The sequence below is a fragment of the Microcebus murinus genome, chromosome 4 (genome assembly GCF_040939455.1).
Source record: "Microcebus murinus isolate Inina chromosome 4, M.murinus_Inina_mat1.0, whole genome shotgun sequence".
Taxonomy (NCBI): domain Eukaryota; kingdom Metazoa; phylum Chordata; class Mammalia; order Primates; family Cheirogaleidae; genus Microcebus; species Microcebus murinus.
Window position 1 is genome coordinate 82,660,630 of NC_134107.1, and position 22,786 is coordinate 82,683,415.

The 22,786-nt window shown below is 34.4% G+C and overlaps 1 protein-coding gene and 1 pseudogene across 1 annotated transcript in view; both read left to right on the top strand.

The window, feature by feature from the left end:
- Positions 1-22,786, top strand: part of CEP126 (centrosomal protein 126) — a 76,438-nt gene that overhangs the window by 17,160 nt on the left and 36,492 nt on the right. The window contains exons 3-4 of the mRNA XM_012770540.3: positions 12,902-13,047; positions 19,007-19,118. Of these exons, the coding sequence (XP_012625994.2) occupies positions 12,902-13,047; positions 19,007-19,118 (258 nt within the window). The remainder of the gene's footprint in view (positions 1-12,901; positions 13,048-19,006; positions 19,119-22,786) is intronic.
- On the top strand, positions 13,146-13,287 carry LOC142870678 (uncharacterized; annotated as a pseudogene).

Sequence of the window (22,786 nt, forward strand, 5' to 3'; positions counted from 1 at the left end):
TGCTCTTTTCTCTTGTTTCTCTGCTCTATTTCTGTGACTGATTTATTTAATTGGAGGGTGTTATCTTCAAGCTCTGAGATTCTTTCTTCTGTTTCATCTACCCTGTTCTTGAGACTTTCCACTGTATTTTGTAGTTCCTTGAATTGATTCTTCATTTCCAGGAGTTCGGTTACACTTTTCTTCAATGTGTCTATTTCTTTTCTCATATCCTGGAGACTTTTTGTGGTTTCTTGGTGTTGGTTATTGAGTTGTTGTTGCAGCTGGGTGAGTGTTCTTATGTTCCACATACGAAATTCCTCTTCTGTCATATTGGTTGCCTGATTTTGGTCGGTGTCCGTTTCTAGGGGGCTGGTGCTCCTCTTTGGGGGTGTGTTTTCCGTTTGGTTCTTCATATTTCCTGAGTTCTTTCGCTGATTTCTTCCCATGTCGATCAGTTGTTGTTTCTTTCCTTAGGTTATTGTTTGGGTATTCACACACCTTGTTTAGTTTCTGAGGCGTTAGGTGGTGCCTGTGGGTGAAATTGGACCACTCCCTGTATATTGAGTCAGTGGGTGCTGTGGAAAGGCCTTGCCGCTGGTCTCCGGGCTGCTCCGGTGGTCTCAGCCTCCAGTTCTCCTCCGCAGCCTCCTCCCGTGGAGTCTCCCGGGGTCTCAGGTACCCCTCCTTCTGGCCCTTGTCCGCTGTATGCTCGTCTTCTTGCTTCTTTCCTCTAGTTTCTGCTAGAATCTGTCTTTTCTGCAGAGACCCTCTGTCTGGCGGTGTTATTCGTCCGCCATCTTCGGTAGTTTTTCGGGTTTAGTTTTATTTAGTATAGGCTGTCAGCATTATTGTTTGTAAAAAAATGGTATATTTTATTCCTAAAAACTATTTTTTCCTCCAATTGCATGTTTTAATTTAAAAGAATGATACTTTATTCCTACTTTTTATTTTTTTAATTTCTAATTATCTCAAAATATATTGAATTTTAAAGTTAAAATATTATCATATCTCTAAAAAGTTATAACTACCTAAATATGAAATATGGTTTCATGCAGAAAAAGAAGTGTATCATAAAAGGCAAACTCTTCAGTTGTACATATGTCTCTCGTGACTTCAGGTACTCTTAATACTAATACTTAGGTTCTATTGTTAAAGAAACCGTTGCTATGGTGGTTATTTGTTCACTTCTTAAAAGTATTTCCAACAGAAGGAAATGATTCCCCATAGCTGCAGACTCCTGGGAAACTATTAATAGAACAGTTTGGCATGTGACCATCATTTGATGAAGGGCTCGCTTTGAGCCAAGGTGTTCTACATGTTTCATGAGGCAGAACTACACATGTTAAACAGATCCTTCAAAAGTTGCTAAGGCAGACTGTGTTTCTTATGTGGAAAAGGCTAATGCCAGGGTTAATGGGAAGCAGCAACATACTCATCCAACTCTGAATTTTATAATGGTAAAGAAACTGTCTTTCTCATTTTTATCACCATTTCCTTCTATTCCCACAGCACTTACCACAGTGCCTGGCACATAACAGTATAAAAGGAACTCAGTAAATAGTCACTGAGTAAAGAAAGAGCTATAGTAATTATTGCTATAATTGCTTATTATAACTTTTTACTATTGGGCCTGTCATTGAGTTCAGGAGTGGAAACGTCTGCTTGTTGGTTACATTCCATACCTGATTTAATTTGACTTAACCTAGTACAGGCTTTATTTTCTGTGGTCCTGAAAAGTACTGAGTGAAATTATTATTACTTTCTGTTTACATTTTAGCCCAGAGAACAGGTCTACTATGGAACAATATGAAATGATAATGATGATAGTTTGTTATCAAAATGATTTTCTGATCATAACAAGGAACATACAACCTCTTAGCTTTGGAAATCCATCATTACTCATTGCCAAATTTTGCTGAATTGGTGGTATTTTCGCAAACATGCTAAGTTTTTTATTTCCAAACTCAAGGTCTTTGCATACTATTTCTTCTGCCTAAAACACTTTTTCCCCATCTTCTTTTACCCTTTACCCCTGTGTATTCTGAAATTTTTAGCTTAAATATTATGTCTCCAGAGAAATACTCCCTTTATCTAATTTAAAATGGGTTCCCCTGGTTCCCTATCTCAGACTAGAGTTTCTTTACTATCTAGCACTTATGACAATTTGTTTACTTGGTTTTGTTAGCTTGCCTCACTAGATAATAAGTAACAGTGTGGGCTATATCTGTTTTACTTAATGTTATATCACCACTAGATAAATTATTAAGTAAAAAAGATAAATAACTGCTTTTAAAAGTGCTTTGATTATATTTGAAGTTGACTAAGATCAAATATTCATTCAACAATTAATTTATTAAGCATTTACCAGGTACAAGGTAGTACCTGGAATTTCATCATATTAATACCAGGAATTCCAGAAATTAAAATTTTAGTCCATATGCTCAGTGAACTTAGAATATAATGGGGGAGACAGTTAAAATGCAATTAATTCTTCCATTCAACAATTTTATTGAGTGCCTGCTATGTTCTTTGTAATTTCAATGTCTAAAATTACAGAAGAAAACAAGAAGACTAACCTGTTTAATGTTTAATCAATCCAACTTGGTGGCCTGTCATTTTCTTGAACTTCACCTGTTCAGTGGCACTTCACCTCAGCTGTTACCAATTACTCCTCCACCTCCAGAATCTCAGTTTCAGGCATCTCAATCTCTGATCTATACCTCCTATCTTTCCATGTCACTTCCTGTAGTACCCTGAATCCAGCAATATTCTAAGACCCCACCAGATTTTGTAATCCATTTATTGTATCACCCTTTTTCTGTTCATCCCATCCCTCATATTCTCACTTCTGTTCAAACTGAGCTTCTTACTCCATGGTCTGTCATTATTTTTCTTTTGCATCTACCCTCAAATCCCTTGTAGTCAACCTCATAGCAACCACTGTTCTAATTTCTGTCATCAGAATTGATTTTGCCTGTTTTTGCATTTTTGTCTCTGACTTCCTTCTCTTAATGTTGAGATTCATCCATGCCATTACATTTGTCAGTAGTTCTTTTTTTTATTGCTGAGTGGTATTCCATTGTAAAAATGTATCATAATTTATTTATCCATTCTCCCATCGATGGACATTGGTTAGTTCTAATTGAGGGCTAGTAATAAAGCTGCTAGCTGAAAGATAATTCAAGCCAAAATGGTAAAACATGAGATTTCCTATGGAGGAAGTCTTTTTGTGGATGTATGTTTTCATTTCTTCTGAGCAAATAACTAAAAGTGGAATTGCTGAGTCTTCAAGTACGTGTATGTTTAACCATGTAAGAAGTAGTCAAACAGTTTTCCAGAAGGGCTGACTTTTTTTCCACAACACCAGCAATGCATGTAAGTTGCAGTGGTCTCATAACCTCCTAGTCAGTCTTAATTTTAGCCATATAGTAAGTATGAAATAGTTTTAATTTGCTTTTTCCTAACTGGCCATTCCTGTAATTTTTATGAAGTATCTTTTTAAATATTTCATCTATTTTTTTAAATTTTAAATTGAGTTGTCTTCTTCTTGTTGAATTGTAATATTTTTATGTATATGTTTTAGATACAAGTCCTTTGTCAGAAACATTAGTATTACGAGTATTGTCTTCTAACCTGTAGCTTGCCTTTCCATTTACTTAATGAAATCTTTAAAAGAGCTATCTTAAATTGTGATGAAGTACAGGTTATCAATTTTTTGTTCTATGGTTAGTGTTTTTTTATGTCTTCACTAAGACATTTTGTCTACCCCAAGGTCATGAATATAGTGTTCTTGTTTTCTTCTGGAAAGTTTATACTTTTAGATTTTAAGGTTTAGTTTTATCATTCATCTCAAATTATATGTGTGTGGTTTGATGTAAAGATTGAGGTTCATTTTTTGTATAAGTTTATCTAGTTGCTCCAACACTATTTGTTGAAAAATTCCTTTCTGCATTTAGAGGCTTTGGCACGTTTTTTGAAAATCAATTGACCATATATGTGAAGGTCTACTGTGCTCCGTGTTGTCTTCCATTGGTCTATTTACCCTTATTTCAATAATACACTGACTTGATTATTGTTGCATTATATCAGGAATTCTCAACAGCCTACTATTGACATTTTACATGATATAATTCTTCATTATGGGGGGCTGCCTTGTGGGAATTTTAGGATAAATTATAGGATGTTTAGCACCATCCTTGCCCTCTACCCACTAGCTACCAGTAGCACTTCCCAGTCCTGACAATTAAAAATGTCTCTAGAAGCCGGGCGCGGTGGCTCACGCCTGTAATCCTAGCACTTTGGGAGGCTGAGGCAGGCGGATTGCTCAAGGTCAGGAGTTCGAAACCAGCCTGAGCAAGAGCAAGACCCCGTCTCTACTATAAATAGAAAGAAATTAATTGGCCAACTAATATATATATATATAAATTAGCCGGGCATGGTGGCGCATGCCTGTAGTCCCAGCTACTCGGGAGGCTGAGGCAGCAGGATTGCTTGAGCCCAGGAGTTTGAGGTTGCTGTGAGCTAGGCTGACGCCACGGCACTCACTCTAGCCTGGGCAACAAGCGAGACTCTGTCTCAAAAAAAAAAAAAAAAAAAAATGTCTCTAGACATTGTCAAAGGTCCACTGAGGGAGAAGGAGCAAAACTTCCCCCAGTTGGGAACCACTTTTTTATAGTGAAATAAGGTACTGTGTTTCCTCCAATTTTGTTTGAATTCAAGATAATGTTGTGGCAGTGTGTACAGCTAGCGTTACAGCTCTTATTCATTTGACTAGGGAAAGAACCGAGCGGCACACGAAGAGTCAGAGAACAGCCTTTATTCTTCTACAGCAGGCTCAGTGCACCTAGTGTTATAGCTCTCTTCGTGTCTGCCAATGTTCCCTTGATGTTCTCCCCCTTCCTGCCTTTCTGCCCCTGCTTTTATACCCTTGGTAGGGCTCAAGAAGCGTCCAATCAACTATAAGCTTTAACATCCAATCAGCAACAAGCTTTAACATCCAATCAGCAACAAGCTTTAACATCCACCCAAAAACAGTGGGATTCAAAAATTACCCAATCAGGATCACGCCGGGAAACAGGCCAGCACGTGGGCCTGGGGCATTCCGGCATGCGGGGTCCCAGCAGCAGGCGGGTGTCCAGGGCGCAGCACTGGCCCCCGGAGATGCGGAACCACGGGGAGGTGGCAAGCGGCCGCGTCCTGGTGCCCTACATTTTCCACATCAATAATTTTGCCCATTCTAGGTATTTTTTGCTTTTCCATATAGATAAACCTGACTGGTTTTGGGTGGGATTATGTTGAATCTTATATAGATCAGTTTAAATAGAATTGATAATGATTTAAATTCAATTAACAATACTGAATCTTGCAATCCATGAACATAGCATACCTCTCCTTTTGCTCCCCTTTTTTGTTTGGGGTTTGTTTGTTTTGTTTAATTTATCTCAGCAACATTTTCTGGTTTTCAGTGTAGGGGTCTTACATGTCTTTTGTTACATGACTCCTAAATATTTTGTATTTTGTGATGCTATTATAAATGGTTTTGTTTAAATTTTTTTCTCAGCGTTTGTTGCTTAAAAGTTGAAAAACAAATGATGTTTCTGTATTGACCTTCTATTCTGACAACTTATTAAATTTACTCATTAATTCTAGGAGTTATTTGCAGCAGTTTCCTCATATTTCTAGTTTGTTGAGAGGTCTTATAATTAATTGTTCATTGAATATAGTCAAAAATTTTTTCTGCATCTATTTTGATGGTCACATAGCTTTTCTCCTTTTGTGTCAATATGGTGAAATATATTAATTTTGAATTGTTAACTTTACATTTCATGGATAATCCTCATTTGGTAATGATGTACGTTTTTCAATATATTGCTGGATTTTATTTGCTGAGGTTGATTATCCCTTGTCCAAAATGCTTGGGACCAGAAGTGTTTTGGATTTAGTATTTTTTATAATTTTGGAATATTTGCATATACATAACGAGGTTATGTATATGGGATGGGACCCATGTCTAAACATGAAATTCATTTGTGTCATATATACTTTTTACATATAGCCTGAAGATAATTTTATACAATATTTTTAATAATTTTACACATGAAACAAAGTCAGTGTACATTGAGCCATCAGATGTACATTGAGCAAAGATGTCACTACCTTAACCACCTATGTGGACAATCTGTGATTGTTTGGCATCACCATCATTCCTGACTCTGAATTTATTTACCTACTAGAATAAGCAATCATTTTCCTACAGTTATTCATACTTTAAGTACTTAACAGTAAAAAAAATATGACATACTTTTAATATAGTGAAAAAATACTGTGTTCAGGGTAACTAAGCACCACAGTGGCATCACCAAAATACCTGTGTCACCTGTTGAACAAGCAGCAACAACAAACACAGGCTTTCAGTCTCAATGTTGGTGCTTAAAAAGTTTTGAGTTTTGGAGTGTTTTGGATTTCGGATTTTCAAAGTAGGAATGCTGAACCTGTATTTTGTGAAGGACTTTTATGTAAAGTTTATGAGAGATACTGGTCTATAAATTTCTTTTCTTATAATATGTTGTCAGGTTCTAGAGTCATGGTTGTTAAACGTGTCCTTATAAAACATGTAGGGGAGGGTTTCTTCCATCTCTATATTTTTTAAAAGGTTAAATATGATTGTTCTCTTTTTAATATTTGACAAAAAAGAATAATAAAATATCTGAATGTGGAGTTTTCTTTGTGAGAGGCTTATTAACTATAAGTTAAACTTTATTAATAAATATAGAAGTTTTTCATATTTTACTTTACTTTTCTTCTGTGTCAGTTTTGGTAAATTGTTTCTTGTAAGAAGTTGGTCCATTTTTCTATGATGTTGAATTTATTAGCATAAAGTTGTTCTTAATATTTTCCTATCATTCTTTTAAGGTCTGTGGTATTTGTAGTGGTATCCTCTCTTGCATTCATATTATTTTTGTTTGGTCTTTTATTTCATCACTGTTCTTGCTAGGAGTTTATCAAGTTTATTAACATTTTCAAGGCAAGTCGTGTCTGCATTCTTTCTAATTTTTGTTGTTGTTGTTTACTACTTCATTGATTTATTCTGGTTTATTCCTTTATTTTTATTCATTTCTTTTTTCTTACTTTAGGATAAATTTGCTCATCTTCTACCTTCTTAAGCTGGAAACTGACAGAATTGATTTTAAACTTTTCCCCCTTTCTGATATAAGAATTTAAAATTATAAATTTCCCTCTAAACACTGCATTTAACACATTTGATATGCTGCAATTTTTACATAGTTGAAAATGTTTTCTTCTCTTTTGATTTCTTTGACCGTGGTTTATTTAGAACTACGTTTTGGTGGGTTTTTTTCTTTAATTTCCAATTATTCAGAGCTTTTCTAGACATCATAATTGATTTCTAATTTAAATCTGTTTTAATCAGAGAAGCTACTCTGTAAAATTTAAATCTTGTAAAATTCATTGACATTTGTTTTGTGGCTCAATGTAAGATTCTTATGATGTACTTGAAAAGAATTTGTATTACAATTGTTAGGTGTAAATAATTGTTGCTCTATAAATATCAACTAGGTCAAGATAGTTGATAGTATTATTCAAATCTTCTATAGTCTTAGTGATTTTTTTTGTCTTATTGTTCTGTTATTAAGAGAGGGATGTTACAATGTGCACTATGATTATGAATTTATCAATTTCTCCCTTTAGTTCTGTGTTTGTTTCATGTATTTTGAAGCTCTGTTATTAGGTGCATACACCTATATAATGTTTGCGTCTTTCTGATGATTTGAGCTTTCTATAATTATAAAATGTTACTTTTCATCTTTGACAATACTCCTTGTCTTAAAGCCTGATATTAATACAGTCAAATAAATTAATCTGATATAAATATAGTCAAATACTTTGATATCAATGTAGTCAAATAAATTTCTTATGCTTTCATCCTGTGTACATTTTCAGTTAGTTCTTGATTTATAACTGTTCTAGCAAGCGCCAACTCAGAAACTGTGAAAGGTCTGAGATTTTATCCTACTTGCAAGCCAATAATTTAGCTTATCACAATTTAATTCATTATCAATGATATGGTTGTTAATTCATGTTGCCTGTTTTGTAATATTAAACAAATAATTTTTATTTCCTTGTTTTTGCAAATATTTGCTATACTGCATAAATGCTAAGTATCTTGTTTGATGACTCAGATATGAGATATTACTGAACAACTTGAAATACTTGAGTTTAGGAAGGTTTATATAACCATTATTTAACAAATTCCCTTGAGCATCTAGGTAGCTATGGATTCCTCAAACCAACTCTCAGATGTACAATTTTGTCTAGAGTTAGCTCCATGTCAACAATACTAAAGGATAGATCATCAGAGCATTTGCCCAAGAAACAAATCTATAATGATCACTTAAAACATCACTAACATAAATGAGTAATACACACCAGCTGACTAAATAGTCAGCTGGTGTGTATTACTCATTTATGTTAGCTAACTAGATAAATGTAAGTTGTCTAGTTAGCTACATTTAGCTAACTAGATAAATGTAAGTTGTTCTCATTACCAATGAAGTAGGCAGTGCTTCACAAGAAAAATACAATAGTACAAAAAAATCTCTGAAACAGATATCTCTGTTTAAAAAAATCTAGTAGCTGTGAGTTGTTTTGTGCAATTACATGCTGCACTACTGGTGATGAGACATAAAGATGACAGTTGCCTAAGTTGGCAATTATAGTCCACTAATACTCTGAAACTGAATAATGCATGGCATAGTGCTGTTTATTAAGAATATTTTGATATCAAAACACTAATTTCTAATATGGTCATAAAAAGGTTTCTTGGTCAGAAAAGCATATATAATAAACAGAGGTAATAAATCATTTTAAAAACATAAAGAAGTAAACAATTCTTATTAATAAAATTTCTCCTCATCCCTACTAAATAAATGTTAACTAGTTAAAGAAATATTTGTTTAAAGTTTTATTCTGGTCATTTGTTGCTTTGTAACAAACCACCCTAAAATTTAGGAGCTTAAACCAATTTATTATAATTCTATGTGTTATTCAGCTGGTTGATTCTCACCTTGGAAGTCTCATGCTGTTGCACTTAGATTTTGGCTGTGGTTGGAATTATCTAAAGATTCTACTGAGCTGGACATCCTAAATAGCTTCTTCAATCACATGTCTTGACTTGGGCTGAGATGGCTAGAAGTGCTGGAGGCTGGCCAGGCATCTGTCTCCATACTTGCTCCTAAAATGAGCATTCCAGAAGACCAAGTTGGAATCTGCAAAACTTCTAGCCTGGGAAGTCACACAGCATCAGTTCCATAACATTCTATTGGTAATAAGGGAGTCACAGGGCCAGACTGATTAAAAGGAAGAGGCCTGCATAATCATGGTTCATTGGAGACTGGCTACTTCAGGAGTACCTTCATGTTTTAGTCCACTTGACAAATGATTTTAATCTCAAGTGATAGCATATAAATTTAGAATTTTCTGAGTTGACTCAGCTTCTGCTAAGCAAGCCACAGCCTCCTCCTCCCTACAGAAGTAGAAAGTAGAATATTCTATTAACGACTCCATTTAATTGTTTCTTTTTTCTTTATATTTCTTCAAAGACTATTTTAAAGTACATTCATCTGTTGTATGGCAATCACCATTATCCATCTCCAGAACATTTTCATCTTCCCCAACTGAAATTCTGTACCCATTAAATAACTCCCTTTTTTCTACTTCCCATTCTACTTTCTGTCTATGAATTTGACTATTCTAGATACCTCATATAAGTAGAATTATACATTTGTCCTTTAGTGACTGGCTTATTTTACTTAGCAGAATGTCTTTAAGGCTCATTTATATGTCAGAATTTCTTCCCTTTTTAAGATTGAAAAATATTCCATTGAATGTATATGTCACATTTTGTTTGTCCATTCATCTGTTGATGGACAGTTGGGTTGCTTCCACAGTTTGGCTATTATGAATAATGCTGCTATGAAAATAGATATACAAATACCTGTCTGAGCCCCTGCTTTTACTTCTTTTGGATATAGTCCCAGAAGTAGAATTGATTTATCATATGGTAATTCTACATTTAATTTGATGAGCAATCACCATACCATTTTCGACAGAACTGTACCATTTTACATTCCTATCAGTAATGCATAAGGGTTCCAGTTCTCCAAATCCTTGCCAACGGTTCTTATTTTTTGTTTTGTTTTCTTGTAATGGTCATCCTAATGGGTATGGAGTGGCATTTCATTACAGTTTTAGTTTGCATTTTCCTAATGATTAGTGATGTTGAGTATCTTTTCATGTACCTGTTAGCATTTGTATATCTTCTTTGGAGAAATGTCTATTCAAATGTTCTTTGATCATTTTAAAATCAGATTGTTTTCTTGTTGTTGAGTTGTATTTTTTATATATATTCTTGCTATCAATCCTTATCAGATATTTGATTTGAAAATATTTTACCTTATTCCCCAATTTGTCTTTTCACCCTGTTGAGAGTATCCTTTGACCCACACACATTTTTAATTTTTTATGAAATTTAACCTATTGTTTCTTTTGTTGTCTGTGCTTTTGGTGTCAAATCCAAGAAATTATTACCAAATTCAATGTCCTGAAGTTTTCCCCCTATGTTTTCTTCTGACAATTTTATAGTTTTAGCTCTTATATTTAGATCTTCAATCCATTTTGAGTTGTATATATGTTGTAAGGCAAAAGTCCAACTTTATTCTTTTGCAGTATCCAGTTTTCCTAACATCATTTGCTAAAAAGATTGTTCTTTCCTCATTGGAAGTTTTTGGCATCTGGTAGAAAATAATTTGACCATATATGGAAGGTTTTATTTTTGGGCTCTCTAATCTATTCCATTGGTCTATATGTATGTCTTTATGCTAATACCGCACTACTTCACCATAAATTTGTAGTAAGTTTTTAAATCAGGAAGGGTGAAACCTCTAACTATGTTCTTTTTCAATATTATTTTGGCTATTCAGGATCCATTGAGATTTCATATGAATTTTAGGACAGATTTTTCTATTTCGAAAAAAAAGTCATTGGAATTTGGTAGAATCCATAGTATTTACATTTTAACAAATATTAAATCTTCCAATCCATGAACATGGGATGTCTTTCCACCTATTTGTTTCTTTTTAAAATTCTTCCATCAATGTTTTATAGTTTTTGGTTTACAAGTCTTTTGCTTCCTTGGTTAAATTTATGTTTAAGCATTTTAGCACTATTGTAAATGGAATTGTTTTCTTAATTTCCTTTTGGGATTGTTCATTGTTAGTGTATAGAAATGCAACTGATTTTTGTGCATTTATTCTGTATCCTGTAGCTTTGCTGAATTTATATATTAGTGCTGGTTTAGTGTGGAATCTTTAGGAATTTCTATGTATAAGATCATGTCATCTATGAACAGAGACAATTTTACTTTGTTCTTTCCAATTTGGATGCCTTTTATTTCTTTTTCTTGCCTAATTGCTCTGGGCAGAACTTCCAGTACTATATTGATTTGGGTGGTAAAAGCAGCTTCTTATCTTGACCTGGGGGAATTCTTGAAGGGAGTTTATTTGGAGAGCTAAAAAATCTTCTACACTAAATCACTACATCCTACCTACCACAGAGTTGAACTACTTGAAGTTCTATATGCCTATCACCTGGAAGTATAGTTCCCTAAATCTGAATTATTTAGGCTAAAATAATGCTCCAGTCAGGGGAAGTCTTTAGGATGATTAATTGCAACCTATAGCACTAAAAATCTTGAGAGTTCTTACCAACCACCCTTTAACCCCAGGGATTCCAAGGAGGTTTCTTTGGAGGCTTCTCTACCAGTGCTTTGCAGGCTTGCCTTTTCGGTTTTCTCATTTTCCAGTATATAATTATTGAATCACACACATACACACACACATACACACACCTTCCAAGGACAACATTAATTCAGTTAATTAATTTTACAGCTTAAACTAGAGAACATAAATTCAAGTGCATAGAGGTAATCAGAAACAAATGGAACAGGAAAATTAAGAAAAATAGGGAATTGCAAGGATTAGGGGCAGTTATTTGGACCCATGTGTGATTAAGAGTTCAGGTTTGGCCAGGCTCAGGAGCTCATACCTGTAATCCTAGCACTTTGAGAGGCTGAGACGGGAGTGTCACTGAGGTCAGGACTTTGAAAGCAATCCAAACAACATAGCAAGATCTCATCTCTATAAAAAATAGAAAAATTAGCTGGTGTGGTGGTGCATGCCTGTAGTCCTGGCTACTCAAGAAGCTGAGGTGGGAGGATTGCTTGAGCCCAGGAGTTTGAGATTGCAGTGAGCTATGATGACTCCACTGCACTCTAGACCAGGCAACAGAGATCCCATTTCAAAAAAAAAAAAAAAAGAGTCCAGGTTTGCCAAATTTTCAAGAAAAGCTGGAAATCCATTTTTATTTAAATGTTCTGGACTTTTTGCATAGTTCAGATTTAACATGACAGCCAATTTTAAACTTTGGTTTAATAAAAGAAAAAAAAAGAGAAATTTATAGTGTTTTTTAACTATCCCATAATTTGCAAGGCTGCTCCTTTCACCAATGAATTAGTTCTTCACATTACAGAAAATAGTGTAGCTTCTTGGAGAATAACTTTTCCACTGCAGGGCTTAGGAGGTAGGAATGGCTATACAGACAAGGGCCTCATTACAGAGCCTTCTCTTAGTTGCAAAAGACCTGGATAAGGTTCTGAAATTACCATTTACAAAGATATTTAAATTCTTAACCAAGGGGCTGTTTTTAAAAAATCTAAAATCTGTTGTTTCTAAGTAAAATTTTGAAACATGAAAACAATATTATATAATAAATGTATTGTTTTGTATTGTATTGAGATTTTTAAAACTTATTGCCTGTTTCTGTTGCCTACTTTATGTTTTAAACATAGAGCTTTTGAAGAGAAACGAAAAGAACAAGAGGAAAAAGAATACCAAATGAGAGAACAAATACTTCAAGAAAGAAAACAGAAGTTTGAAGAAGTTACTGAAAAATTCCAGCGTGCCCATATTCCTCTTTCACAGCGGAGGAAAACAGGTGACTTAATGTCTAGAAAATATGAACACAAAAATTAAAAGTTTTAATCACATTTGACTTAAGTAGACAATAAAATGGTAAATTAAGAAATGAAGTGGATACTTACCTGGCAGGCAAGATACCATGATCACAAAAGTGGTTTTCATGGGGTGAGGATCATCCATTGTACTCCAGGTGTGCTGACTCCTGCAATTTCCCCTAATTTGTGATAGTGGAGGACTGTATTTGCACTTTACCCTGTGTCATTATTGAGAAGAACAAAAAAAAAAAAACCAAAAAAAAGGAAATTAAGTGAAAACTCAAACTAAAAAGACCAGTATGCCAATTGAGTAATAGGACTTTAACCAAATGAAAAATAGTAATTTGATTTAGATTTAATTTGGAGAATATTTTGTTCGCTCTATTAGTAATACTGAAAATTCACAAGTTTGATTCAACTTAAAACTGGCTTACAATGTTTTGTCTTTTTTAAATTGACTTAGTAGCTTAATAAAAAGAAAATTTAACATTTGGGTTCAGGAAATTAGTGTCACATTCATTCTAGCATTTTATTCACAGTTTGGTTCAAATTCATATTTAACAGACTGGCATAACAAAAAGAAAGTCTACAAAGTAATATGCCAACAATCTAAAGAACTGGAACCAGCCGGGCGTGGTGGCTCATGCCTATAATCCTAGCACTCTGGGAGACTGAGGCAGGTGGATTGCTCAGGGTCAGAAGTTTGAAACCAGCCTGAGCAAGAGCGAGACCCCATCTCTACTATAAATAAAAAGAAATTAATTGGCCAACTAATGTATATATAGAAAAAGTTAACCGGGCATGGTGGTATATGCCTATAGTCCCAGCTACTCAGGAGGCTGAGGCAACAGGATTGCTTGAGCCCAAGAGTTTGAGGTTGCTGTGAGTTAGGCTGACGCCACGGCACTCACTCTAGCCTGGGCAACAAACAAAGTGAGACTCTGTCTCAAAAAAAAAACTGGAACCAATCAAGAATTTAAATATGATTTTGGTTGGTTCTTTGGTATCACATCTATATTTTTATACCATAATAGTAAGACAGAATTAAGAACAATATGTAAAGCTTTATAAAGAAAAAGCATAAGCAGAGTCATTATGTTTTCAGTAAACATATGCTGTTCCGTGTTGTACTTAGCCCCTGGGCTAAGCTGAGATACAGAGAAATAAAATTGTATTCTGCCATTAAAGATCTCACAATCTATTTCGGAAATAAGAGTAATATGAACAATTAATGTCAATAATGTAATAATAATTGCTATGGTAGCAGAATGTGTAAAGTACTATGAAAGCACAAAGAAAAGAAACACTAAACTTATGTAGGGACATCAAGGACATCATTCCTGGAAAAATGACATAAGTTGGGTCTTGAAGAATGAGCAGTTTGCCAAGCAAAGAGAAAATAAAAAGGACATTGCAGACAGAAGGAACAGCTTGTGCAAGTAAATTACACATTTCAGTGTATCTGAAACATGGAATGGGAAAAAATAGAAGAAAATGGATATGAGGCTAGAAAAAATAAGTTGGAGCCAATTCTCAAAGAATTTTTGTGTGCCATGCTAGGAATTTCATCTTTATTCAAATTCAGTCCACTTACAGTTTTTTAAGTGGAAAGCAAGCCATTACAGTGTCAGTAACAGATTTTCCTATTAACAAGGGGAGCTAGTAAAACTGCCCAAATAACAGTAGCTTAAACATGATAGGGGTTTATTTTTCTCATATAATATGAAGTCCTGAGGTAGGCAGTCAAGAGCTGATTTGATGGTTATGCAGTATCCATGGGCACCAGACAGCTCCTGTCTCTCTCAGCTCAGCCATCTTTACTACATGGTTTATATCTTCACTCTCATGGTCACATGGTAGCTGCTAGAGCTCTAGCGATTATGTCAGTGTTCTAGACAGGAATTAGGAAGAACAGGAAAAGATAAACAGGTATATCTCTGAGCTCCCTTTAAATTTTTTTCCTAGATGTCCCCACCTGTTTTTGTTTAAATTAACTCCACCTTCAAGGGAATCTGCAAAATATAATTTTTATAATGTTGGGTATATTGTCACCCCTAACAATATAGAGTCTGTTACCAGGAAGAAAGGGAAAATGGAGACTAGGTATGAAGCTAGGGCGTCTCTGCTATAATTAGATTCACTTGTTAGAAAGATAATTACAGTAAAACATGGAATGCAGATTAAAATAGAGACCTACTAAAGTAGATAGACTAGTAGGAGACTATTTAAATAATTGTAGAAAGAGATATTAAGCTCCTAAATTAAAGAAGTGCACTGGATATAGAGATATTCAGGAGATAGAACCAATAGAATTCAGTTACTAATTTATCAAGAGTGGTGGAAGAAAGGCTAGGAAGAGAATAGTGCATCTAGTTCTTAGCAGAGAGCCTCATACATTTTAAACACTCCAATACTTTTTAAATGAATTAATTATTTTGGTGGATGATGGTAATATTAGTCAAGGTTAAAAATAAAGGAGGAGAATTAGGTTAGAGGTAAAAAAGATCATTTAAGTTTTAAATGCATTGATTTTGAGCTACCCATGGCTCATCTAAATGGGGAAATTAAATCAGCAACTAGAAATATGGGTCAGAAACTCAAGAGAAAGATACAGAATAGAAATGTATATTTAAGATTCATTAATGAATATAGTTGATAAATAAAGCTAAATAAATAACAGGGTATAGACCATGGATTGAGGATTGGGCCCAACATAGAACCTTAAAGTACACTAACATTTGCTATAGGTAGAGCATGAAGAACAAAAAATGGATTTTGAGGAGTGGTTATCAAGAAGGCAGGAGGGAAAACAAAAGCAAACAAAGAAAACAATGTGTAAGAAAGCAAAAGAGAAGGTAGTTTTAAAAGAGGGAATATGATCAGTTGTGTTAAATGCCTCAGAAAAGTAATCACCCCTCATGAGCACTGTGTGCCTCAGAGAGGGTACTGACTACCTAAGGATCATGTACAAAAAGTCAAGAGTTTTAGCAAAAACGAATGACGTACACATCCACGCAATGGAACAGTATGCAACCATTTAAAAAATAATAGGGAAACTCACTGTGAAGTGACATGGAAAGAGCTCCAGCAAAGACAGATTTACCATTGAAGTTAATGAGGATTGAATTTCAGGACCCCTCACTGTCATGGCCCCTACATTTAATTTTATATTGGTAATTTTGCATTATTTGTTCTTATGTAAGCCTTACACCATAATAAAACTGCATAAGCCTTATACCCTAATAAAACCTGGATCTGTCCCTGATCTCCAGGATATAATGTTAAGTGTGTAAAAATAATAAAAATAATAATAATAATCCAGAACAAAATATATAATATTCTGCCTTCTGTGTAAGAAAAGGGAAAAATTCAAATATACATTTCTATTTCCTTATGTTTGCACAAAGAAATAGTGCAGGAATACACAAATGACTAGTGAGAGCAAGATTTCCAAATGTATATCTTTTATATCCATATATAAATAGGTATGGATATGATATATAAATAGAGGTCCTTTTATTTCTGAACCATATAATTTTATTAACTATACAAAATATTAAGTTAATATTTTAATAAAATTCAATGCTATTAATGAAGAGCAAGAAAAAAGCTGTGAAACAACTATTCATTTAGTTGTCTATCAGTTAAGTTTATTTCCAAATTAAGAGCATTAACCAAAGGATCACCAAGTATACATGATATCTGACTCTTTCCCTTGCTAACAAAGATGGGCAGTGGATTGGGGATTTCAATGAGGTCAGAAAATTTGGGGGAAGAAAATATTAGAGTAAAAGAATTAAAAAGATTAGAGGTAGTAGATTAAATGAAATAATAAAGCCCTAATACACCATCAGTACTCAAAAAAATATAGGCTTAATTTATCATCAGTGGGTGACAGATAGTGACTGAGAGATCATTTGATAACAGCAACAAGAAGCAGTATATAATGGCTAGTTGTGAATTGACCTATTAGTTTTATCATACATAACTTTAAAGTTCTTTTTGATAGACAATAGCGAGGGTTAATGAAGGCAAGTCTCAGACTATAATCTAGCACAAATACATATTCATTAGCAAAGCAGACATGAAACAATTCATACAACCTGTAAGCTCAATAAAGTCCCAGATCTCTGTCCTTTTAGGTGCTCTGACTACACCTTGCATAAGGACCACTGAGGCCTACATACCATATTCCAGGATAGAATTCTGTGCCTTCTGGCATTGGAAAGTCAGAAATTTTTCTATATTAATGGCTAGACACAAGACTGCTAGGGATTAAGCCTCAAATGCTATTCATAGGGATAAAGGGTACAAATCTTCCTGGATTCTTATTCTATGCTCATGCAAAGGTAGGGAGATGATTAAAATATGTTTTGGAAAGTCCCCTTGAATACCTTTAATTTCAACAAAGAAAGCTCATTTTTAACATTCATCAGGCTATTCAACAAGCTATTATTTTCACCAATGAAAAACTCTTTGGATATTAAGCACGCTAATTTGAAAAACAGTCAATATTTGCTATGGTTTAAATGTCTGTGGCCCCCACAAAATTTATATGTTGAAATTCTAACCCCCATGGTGATGGCATTAGGAGGTGGGGCCTTTGGGAGGTGATTAGGTAATGAGGGCAGAACTCTCCTGATTAGGATTAACAGTTATAAAAGTGACTACAGGAAACTAGCAAGCCCCTTCCATTCAGCTGTGAGGAGGTGTACCATCCCCAGATACCACTGGCACCTTGATCTTGGACTTCCCAGCCTCCTGAACTGTGAGAAATAAATTTCTGTTGTTTATAAATTACTAGTCTAAGGTATTCGTTATAGCAGCCTAAAGGTATTAATATCTAAAGCTTCATAGTATCTAGATAGTATCTACTTCAAGAGTATTGGTCTTCTGTGATTATAATATCAGCAGACCATTCCATAACTTCATTCTTCACTAGCATTTATGTCATCACCAATTGGTTAGGAAAATGGATTGTATCTAGATCATAATAATATACTACTGTTTTTGCTTAAACATTTTAAGGTAAATTGCAAACATAAAGGAAATTCTGATGACATATAGGTGTTTTAAAGGAGAAAAGAGGAAAGATAGTTTGGAGGTGTCAATGAAGAGCTAGAGCCAGAAAATCACCTACCTAGGCCTTCAGTTATTTATAGTATATCTTGGGAGGAAAATAATGTCTCCATTTGAAAGGACAGCAAGAAAAGCAATGTCCATAAAATACAGCTATGTTTCAATTCCAACAAGAAGGAGAAAAGAATATTTAGAGCGAAATAGGAGAAATAAAGTATGTTGACTACCAAAGTCAGTGCTCAGTGGAAGGCTTTGGGAAAGTGGATATATACAGGAGGTAAGGTTGGAAGGAGGTTATGCAGAGCAATATGTATATGAGTGTTCATAATAAGGTATGACCCTGAACAAGTTATTTGCCTTCTTTATGCCTTCGTTTCCTTGATTATAAAATTCAAATAGCAACTGCCTCATGGGCTGTAGTGAGAATTAAGTTAGTTAATACATAAAATGTGCTTAAAAATAAGGTCTACAATGGTAAGTGCTTAATAAATGTTAGTTGGTATTTTTATATCTTTCCCTTTTCTTCATAGGAATATTTCTAAATTTTGTCAGAAATTTATGGGACTATGAGATCAAATATAGAAGGGTTTGCATGCCAAAATAAAGAGCCTGGACATTTCTCAAAGTTTCTTTTTTCCAGATAAATATTCTAATTTTAAGTGATGAAAATTTTGAGAAACAGTTTCTCTTTGGGAAATTGGATGTCAACATTTACAGTATTTACACTATTCTAAAAAATATTTTATTTTTACAAAAGTTTTAAAGCAATATTTTATCAATGACCAATTAAATTATATATAAAGAGACCATTGAAGATAAAGTGCTTCTGTACTATTTGACCTTTCTTTATTATCCCCTTAGTTTTTCAAAAACCAGTTCCTCCATTAGAAGAGGCCCTCAAACAAATACAGGAATCTAATTTAAAATCAGAAACAAACCTTCCCTTTTCCTATAGACCACCAGTAAACTGGAGGTAAGTAATTTATGATTATCATATATAATTCTTAATGTATATGATTACATAGCTTTCTTATCACTGAGTGTAGGACTTTTCATCAGTTACTCCCCACCTCTGTTTTAGAGTTTATTATTTGAGGTAGAGTGGAAAGTATATTGCTCCAAGTATAAGTCAGAATTTCAATTTGTTGTCTTAAAGTCTTTGGTATTATAAATACTGCATATGTTGGATAATCTTTTGTGGAAAGTATCATCGAAACTATTTTAAAATATTGATATTGGTTATTATTCATCTTTACTGAGGAGAGAAAATTATATTGAATTATAGTAATATAAATTTAGGTAAAAAGAATAACTCAGTGGTAGAAAGGTGTTTTTCTTCACCAAAAATCTTTGCTGGATGTCTTGAAAAAGCTACAGTATCTCCTGGTTCTACATGGTGGCATAAGTGAATCATCTAGAAGGGATAGGATGGACAAACCAACCACTAGGTACCCTCTGACATCCTGTATTTTTCATTTATTTATTCCAAATCTTTATTGATGTTACTACATGTATAGAAGATCAGTCATTTAAAGGGAATATGGAGAAGTATACTGTTATAATCCTTAGCATATAACCTAAAAGAGAAGTGAAATAATGCTTCAAAAATACAGAATAGTACCATATAGGTAATAATAATAATATTTAACATTTATTTAAAGACATCTACAATTCAGACAATAAATTGTGTTAATATTTTACTTGTGCATAATGTTATTCTATTTTTAGAATACCTGTGGTCAATAGTTCCCTTGATCAGGACTAAAAACAAATAAATTCATCCTCTCAGTTTTTATTAGAGTTCAGGAAAGACCACATGGAACAGACAACTCTTCAGCAAAGCTTTGAAGAAAATAGGAGTTAATCATAGAACAAGTGGGTGGATGGCATTCCAGACAGAAGGGTGAGCATACGCAAAGGTCAAGAGTGACAGAAGGCATGATGTGTTCTAGAAGTAAGGGTATGGCTGAATCATAGATACAAAATGCTCATAGCTTGGCTAGATATGAGATTGGAGGGGTAACTGCATCTGTATGTTAAGGAATATAAACTTTATTCTGAGAGTTTACGAGAAGTCAATGAATATTTTAAGGAGATAGATGATAAGATCAAATTTTCTTTTTAAACATATTATTCCAATCAACTGTGAACAACTGTGGCTAATGAATTGAAAGAGAAGGCTATATCAATAAATGTAAAAATTATATGGTTTACAGCTCAAAAGAAAGATTTATGCTAAAGGTATTTAAAGCCAAGGCAATGAATGTCAGCCATGGAGAATATGTGCTGTGACAAACAATGAAGAACAGCAATATTTAAAGAAGTGGAAAAAGAAAAGAAGCCTGCAAATAGACCAGCTAGAATGGCTGGTATAGGACTAGTAGAGGGGTGGTACCATGGAAACTAAGGAGCGATAGAGTTTCATGAGAAAAAAAAAATAGTTTACAGAGATCGAATGGCTTTTAAGGAATCAGCCATAAAAAGTTATAACAGTCAGAATCCTGACAGGAGACAGGAGGCACATTAAAAGGGGTGACTGAGAGGTTAAAGAGGGACTAGGAAACCAACAATGTATGGTAAAGCACCCCTAGACCTGACAACAAAGTCAATACTATCAGCACAGTCCTGAACTGAAAAAGAGCTATAGATGTAGAAGAGAGAGCCTGAGCATGACTTGTGGTCCTAGATAGAGGAACACAGTACTGCTAAACCAAGCCCGAAAAACTTCTTTCTTTTGTCACCCTCTTTTCTCCTGCTAGTGCCTTCCATTGGCCAAACTCAGTCATAAATCAAAGAACAAGGGATTATTCAGTCTTTTGGAGCTCAGAGTCAAGTGGAGACCAGAGAGGAAATTATTGCAGTAATCCAAGGGATAGAGAATTAGTGCCTAAACTAGAACAGTACTTTTTTGTATAGTGAAGAAAGGATGGATCTTATTAAAGAGTAAAAAGATTTTGAGTGGTTAGAAAGAAAGGATGGGAGAGAAGAAAGAATGAAAGTAATGCTTTTTCACAATGCAGAAAAGTGACATAAAGAAATACGAGTTTAAGGATATTGATCAAATAGAAGTATATGACTTGAAGTATAGAGAGAATAGCAGCAGGAAAACCAGGAGATATCTAGCCATGAGTTAAAAGAATATATGATAGAAGGGTAGTAATAAAGCAGGAAAGAAAAAAAGAAAGAAAATATATTTCATGAAAAGAATAGATTAATTCCATTTGCATCTTCTGAATCGAGGGGATAAACATCCATGTAAAAATGTGTGAAAACAGTTTGACCAAAGATCAGGTTAAGAGGTCAAGACTATAGAAAAATAGATTTGACAGTTATGATTGTATATAGTATTGCTTAATTTTTATGTGTACTTTTTATCCCACAAATCAGTTTGTAATATTCTAGAGGACAATACCTAAATCCTACATATGCAGCTATTCCCCGTAGTACTTAGTTTATCACTATGCATGTTGGAAGTATTCAATAAATACTTTTGATAGAGAAACATCACCAACAGAAGTGAATACTTCTGAGAGGGTGTAAATATGGCCTGAGGTTTAATAGATGAGGAGGATATTCATCAAGACATACACTGAGAAATAACTTCAAACAAAAGGAATATTAATGTGTTAAAAGACATAGAGGTGGCCGGGCGTGGTGGCTCACGCCTGTAATCCTAGCACTTTGGGAGGCCGAGGCGGGCGGATTGCTCAAGGTCAGGAGTTCAAAACCAGCCTGAGCGAGACCCCGTCTCTACCAAAAATAGAAATAAATTAATTGACCAACTAAAAATATATATACAAAAAATTAGCCGGGCATGGTGGCGCATGCCTGTAGTCCCAACTACTCGGGAGGCTGAGGCAGTAGGATCACTGAGCCCCGGAGATTGAGGTTGCTGTGAGCCAGGCTGACGCCACGGCACTCACTCTAGCCTGGGCAACAAAGTGAGACTCTGTCTCAAAAAAAAAAAAAAAAAAAAAAAAGACATAGAGGCATGAAAGGCATATTGTATTAAGGGACCTACAAGTAATTCAATTTGGCTAGTGTATACAGTGAGAAGAAAGTGGTAGATCAGTTGGAAAGAAATCAATAAGTTAAATCATAAAGAACTTTGTTAAGAAGTTTGTTCTAAAACAATTACTAAAAGATTTGGAGCAAGCACACAACATTTATGTTTTAGAAATATTGCCAGAATGGAAAAGAATAGGGTAAAACTAAAGGTGAGAAAACCAGGTACACGTGGCACTTGAGTTAATCAAAAGGATAACTTCTTGAGAGCTATGTGGGAGGTAGATTCAACATGTTTTGGTAACTATTTAAGACCTGGAAGGTAGATTCAACATGTTTTGGTAACTATTTAAGACCTGGAAGGTGATTGGGAGGAGTCAAGGATGACTCATGAGCTTAGATTTGGTCAGTGAATAGATAGTGAAACCATTTATCAAAATAAGGACTATAAGGTTAAGAGGGTAGATCTCAAGCTGAGTGTTCTTAACAGAATTAAAAAAATTTTTAATGACTATGAGGGAGGAATAAATATGTTTAGGGGAGGAAATAATTGGAAGGAAGATGATAAGTTGTAAGCTTGAAATATTTATGGAATATTCAAGAGCCAATCTCTCATGGTAAGAAATCTGGGCCATG